The sequence below is a fragment of the Heteronotia binoei genome, chromosome 21, assembly GCF_032191835.1.
Source record: "Heteronotia binoei isolate CCM8104 ecotype False Entrance Well chromosome 21, APGP_CSIRO_Hbin_v1, whole genome shotgun sequence".
Classification (NCBI taxonomy): domain Eukaryota; kingdom Metazoa; phylum Chordata; class Lepidosauria; order Squamata; family Gekkonidae; genus Heteronotia; species Heteronotia binoei.
This window is the reverse complement of record NC_083243.1, coordinates 77,118,508-77,124,508: the sequence shown is the minus strand read 5'-3', so window position 1 is coordinate 77,124,508 and position 6,001 is coordinate 77,118,508. Positions and strand designations below refer to the sequence as shown.

The following is a 6,001-nucleotide window of genomic DNA, read 5'->3' as shown; positions in this document are numbered from 1 at the left end:
GGCAAGGGGGGGGGAAGTGGCCAGAGATCTAGCCAGACATACCAGATTATTTCTGGGATTTAGTAGGGTAATAAGCTGCTGGTGGTGCTCACAAGGAATCAGATTCTAAATTCCCATCTACTGCGGCACAGTGGAAATTGGGCTACTTTATACATCAGAATTCTTTATCAAGAAAGCAATCTCCTTGAAGGAAAGATGCAAGACACCCTGTAGTGCAGACCCACAGCAAAAAGAGGGTTGGCCCCCCCGCCCAACCCCACTGCTGGTTCACAGATCAGGTAACTGCTACACACTCGTGCCTGCCTGATCCTCAGCATTCTGCACAGCATTTCAACAATTCCAGGCCAAGTGCTCCAGAGGGGCAGCCATATTGGTCTGTGGCAGCAAAAAACAACAGAGAATCTTGTAGCACCTTAAAAACTAACAAACACATTGTAGCATAACCTCTCATTCACACATCTGATTATTCTGATTCATGAAAACGTATCCTGTGATATAGTTGTTAGTGTGCCCCTAGACTCATAGCACTTTCCTACATGAAGACTGAATTCCCTAGGGAAAAACTATACTGTATGAAGCAACCCTTCCTAAAAATCCAAGACAGTTATCATAGCGTTCAGTTTTACCTTAAACTGATCTGGACAAGTAAACATCATGACCTGCATGTGGTGGGGGACAGTTAAAGCAAGCCTGTATGCCACCCTTGCCTAGGCATTGGCTTTTAATCTTTGTAATCATGCTCCGCTTGTCAACAAAATCATGAATGGTGGCAATTTGTACACCAACATCTCCTAATTAAAATGAAGACAGAAATTTAAGAGAAACTAGGCATAAATTCTATGGAAACCACAGCCCCAAACCTTCCTTCATAAATTGTACATATGAAGACAAATGTATCACAGGGTCATTGCTCCACCTGTCTGAGCACTGGTCTAAAGCTGGAATTACTTCTAAAAGTACCAGAGGAAGGTCTGCACTTGGAGTAATAGTAGGTTGTTCTTCAGTTAAATTCAATTCCCATATTTCTGATGCTCCAGCAGTAGTTCCAAGAACACATAAGAAATAAGCATGAAAGGAGCAGGAGGATAGTTCTGGGGGGTTCCCAGACACAAACCAAAGGCTTGCTGCTTCCATACTGTCTTATGAGAATGCCATTTGCATTGAGAAGAATGAAATTAATACAGACAGGTGACTGCAACATTACGGAGGGCATACCTAAGCACTGAAATCAACAGGCTTTGGGCCCAAGATTTCAGATTGGTCTGTATGAGTAATTACAACATGCAATGGAAACAGAAGGAAAGTGATTTAATGAGTGCAGAATCAGACATCTTTAGCCTAGGCATGAATTGTCCAAAGGTTAACCCTCTAATGAAGCACAGTCATAAAGCCTGAGTGTACATGAGACCATTACAACCTCAGGAATAAATTTCTGTTTACAGCAGAAAATGAAACCTAACATTTCTGCTTAAAATATAGAAATTGGTGTTTAACAAAATATATGCTAAGCAAGGAATAATAAACTGAGGGGCAAATCAGCCCTCCCACCTGCAGCTTCTGCAAGCGGTATTCCTTTCTGCCCCAGGTTAGCTGTAACTATCAAAGCAAGGTTTTCCCAATAGCCCTTTAAACATCATTCAGCAATCTGTGTGTCTGTGTGTGTGTATACAGAATATAGATTATATAGCTTCTCTCTAAGCATTAACTAAGTGAATCTGTATACAAAGAATCTATACATAAGAATACAAAGGAAATGCATCTGGGTACATTTCAGCTAGGCTGACATACCTGAGCTCCATTCCACGTGCCCCCCCTCCCCGTAATAATTTACTGATTAATAAAGCTCATTTGTAGAAACTAAAATGATCATAGTTTCCCCCCCCTCCCTGCTGGAGTCCCTCCGCCGGGGAAGCCAATGGACAGGACCAGAATCAAAGCGTCTCCAGTCTCCTCGCGCTCCCCGGTGCAGGCCTGGGGGTCTGCCGCGTCCTAGGAAGCAAGGCGAGGGACAGCAGCCGGCTGGGGTCCTTGCTTGCCCCTCTGGCCGTGGCGACCTGGCTGGGAGGTTCTCCCTTGTCCTCTTCTCCGCGGCCAGTGGCTCGGATGCCCCCGGGGCTAGGCTGGGCTGGCGGGGGTGGGCTGTGCCTCCGGCCTCCGGGGCCGGTTCAGTCGCTACTGCCCAGTGGGGCGGGCTGGGCCGCGGCCGTCGGGCTGGGTTTTTCCTCGGGCACAGTCGTCCTCTCGGAGTGGAGGCCAGGCGCCACGGAGCCGGGGCCCGGGCTGGTCGGCCCCGGGGGCTGCGGCTGGGCGTGCTGCTGTCCGCCGCCCCGCACGGGCTGCCAGATGAGGCTGTAGTAGACGGCCAGGACGATGGCGGCCAGCGAGACGGAGAGGACGTAGGCCAGCACGGTGGCCAGGCGCACCCACTTCTTGTTGGTCTTGGCCGCCATGCGCGCCTTCTTGTCCCCGGTGTAGGTGGCCGGCTTGCCCCGCTCCCCGCCCGCCCCCGCCTCCTTCTCCTTCATGGGGGCGCGGCCTTTGGCCCGATGCTCCACCACCCTCTCCGTCTTGCTCCGGCTCCCGACGGGGATGGGGCCCCAGGGACGCGCCGCTCCTCACATCACGACATGCCCCGTGGCTGCCGGCGGGCCCCGCAGGGAGGACGAGAAGGAGGAGGAGCCGCCGGCCCCTCGGCCCAGCACCGGCGGCGGCGGCGAAAGCCCAGGGGTCCCCGGTGGCAGTGGCTGGCCTGCAGCTGGGCGGCGTGCCTCGTCCTCTCCTGCTCTTCCGCGGATCTCGCTGCTGGCACAAGCGACGCGCAACCGCCGGCAGGGCGGAGAGAAGGCACGGGCAGGGCAGGGCAGGGCCGGCAAGCGGGCGGGTGGGTGGGAGGCAACGCCGAGCGATCTGAAGGCGCAGGAGGTGGGAGAGAGGAGGAGGAGGAGGAGAAGCCGCCGCCGCGCCTTAAAAAGGCGATGGAGAGCAGAGCCCGGAGAGGACCACCGGCGAGCGGAGGCGGCGCGGAGCCAAGCATCAAGGGCTCGCTGGGCTCTGCGCGGCGAGGGGGTTGGCTGCGGCTGGGTCAGGGCATCCTCCTCTTCTCTCTTCCGTCACGATCTCTAACGAGATGGGTCGCCCCTAATGATAGCCGTAGCGCCGGTGTCAAAAGGAGACTGAAGTTGGTCCCCAGTCCCTTGTTTTAGAGGGGGAGGTGCAGAGATTTTTAATTATCAACAGCATTTGTGACTGGATTGGCGAATTAAGAACTAGCAACCAGGAACCAACTTCAGCCGACTGTTAAAAGGAAGGCTTCTCGGTGAGAGACTTGAGTGGGGTGACGCGAATGAAGAGGCAACTTAAAACTGCAATTTTTGTCCATAATTTAGTACTAGGTCTTATCAAACTTCGGATTGCTTATTTTCCAGTAGACATGCAGAAGTCCAGGCTGAGAGATGCTCCAAAATCCTAAATATTCTTGCGGGGGGTGGGGTGGGGGAGCCTGTTCCAGACATTACTTCCCTTACTGTTAACATGCCTTAGTAGGAAACGGCAAGGGAACCCACCTCCTGGTGCTCTCAAAGTTGCCTGGTTTGGAACAGGTTAACAAGCAGGAAAAACAAATGTGCCAGACAGGCAATTCTTTCCCAGAACTAAATTGATATTTTGTCGGGGATGAACTCCAGGAATTGTTTAGTGTCCCTGCAAGTCACATTTGTGGGAGTCCCACTTCACATGAGAATCCCTTCCGTCTTTTCTGGTTTGATGGGTAGTGTTTACCAGTATTTGAACAGACATTACAAAAATACATAGGTAAGGCCATTTATAAAGCTCTTTCCTAGTCTTAACCTTAAGATGCCCTGACCTGCTATGCAGAGCAGTTCGACACACATTACACACATGTACAATCTTAAAATGGCTGTAATATGCGAAAGGAGGGGAACGATATGCAAAATGAGCAAATAAACATCATGATTGCTTAATCAGAAAATTTCTAATATACTTTATCAACTTCTGTTGTTAATAGAAAAGGTTAATACATGTATACGTTACCCATATATATGATGAATATAGTATGCTTAGTGAAAATTAACACATAATCTTGCATAGGAGCATGGTTAAAATTCAGTGTTTGTATATTTGATATAGAAAAGCAAAAATCTAGAATTTGGATGCTGGAAAATATAGGATTTGTGTTCTGGAAAACCTTCACTGATTCCACTACTTTCCACAAAGATGATGTAAATAATGGGTAGAACAAAGTTTCAGTCTAGTGCCACCTTTAAGACCAACTAAGTTTTATCCACAGTATAAGCTTTCCTATGCAAGCAGACTTCATCAGATATACTGAAACAGTTTCCTCAGGCCTTATTTATAGGGTTGGGATGGGGGGTTGCTGTCAGGAAGGGGCACTTAAAATTAAAATGCATAAGTGCTGGGTGATTATAACTGAGACTGGATGCAAGAAAGATCTGTGAATGAAATATTGGTAGTTGGACTGGTATGATAGAGTGCTCCATGAGTAATTGTGACAAAAATCACAATTCATAGTAATATAATAAGAAGAAAGGCAGAAAATATATTACTCAGTATTTCCATTGCTCATTTTGCTGGTGACAGGAAACAGAGGTAGGAAAAGATGCCTGGGATTCCTATAGCAGAACCCCATTTGGCATTATATCAATACCGTTTGTGTCGCTATGAAAGAAAATGTCCTTAGTATATTATCTGGGTGATTTCTAACAACAGCTATAAATATTTCTAGTTCAGTTTAATTTATCCATGCACACACAAGTTTTCCCACTCTTTGTTAAATAAAAGTGAATATAAAAGTGAAAGACAAATGGTGACTTGGATTTTATAAACTGTCCCATCAGAGGGGTATAATACTAAATGAAATTAATGTATTACAATATTCAGTAGTCCATGAGCTTCTCTGATGGTTTTGTGAGGATTATGAAATGGCATTGTGAGAAATGAACATTGTTCTCTGATTGCTAACAGCTGATGAAGTGTGCATGCACATGAAAGGTTATACTCAGAATTAAATGTTGTTGGTCTTAAAGGTGCCTCTGGACTCAAACTTTGTTCTATTACTTCAGACCAACATGGCTATCCACCTGACTATTTTAGCATTATCTGCTAAAATAATTATCATTAAGAGTTTAAAAAGGTAGTCCTCTGTGCATGCACCAGTTGTGTTCGACTCTGGGGTGACGTTGCTTTCACATTTTCATGGCAGACCGTTTTATGGGGTGGTTTGCCATTGCCTTCCCCAGTCATTTACACTTTCCCCCCAGCAAGCTGGGTACTCATTTTACTGACCTCAGAAGGATGGAAAGCTGAATCAACCTGGAGCTGGCTACCTGAACCAGCTTCCACTGGGATTCAACTCAGGTTGTGAACAGAGGGCTCCGACTGCAGTACTGCAGATTTACCACTCTTTACATAGCAGTAAATGATTATCTATAGAAGAGTGGATTGCCCAAATGTGCCCTGTTCAACTTATATCAAATACTGTATTGGTAATTACAGATGGGAGCTAAAAGACAGGAATATATGTAAACGTGGTGATCTTGATAAGATACATCTAAATCACTCAAGTCCTAAATGGATCGTAGGAAGCATAATCACATTTACAGACACAAACATTCTCAATTGTTTTCTAGGTTTTCAAGACCATTAAGTTGTTCTTTCTGAAGCAATATTTCTTTTGAAAGAAACTGTTTTCTTTCTTGTAAAATATAAAGGCATTTGAGGCTTGTACTGATGATCTTTGCTCAGGTATGGGTCCCTGTGTACTTGCTTCATTGGATCTTACAGTTGTTTAGCTGATTGCTTTTCTGCAGATGATGCAGAGGCTGATTAAGAACTCTTGATCCTGGATTGGGTTATTCTTTCTCTCTTATATCACTTCCACTACTCAACAAGTGTGTCAACAAATCAGAGGCTGAAATTTGGGGGGGTTTGCCTTTTTTGACGTTTGTTGTACATTAGATCTTTG

General features: G+C 46.6%; 1 protein-coding gene across 1 annotated transcript; it reads right to left on the bottom strand.

Annotated features, from left to right (window-relative positions):
* Window positions 1-2,165: 2,165 nt before the first annotated feature.
* INAFM2 (InaF motif containing 2) lies at window positions 2,166-2,607 on the bottom strand. Its single transcript, XM_060262345.1, has one exon. The coding sequence runs from the start codon at window positions 2,523-2,525 to the stop codon at window positions 2,166-2,168; it is 360 nt and encodes a 119-aa protein (XP_060118328.1). The 5' UTR covers window positions 2,526-2,607.
* Window positions 2,608-6,001: the final 3,394 nt, after the last annotated feature.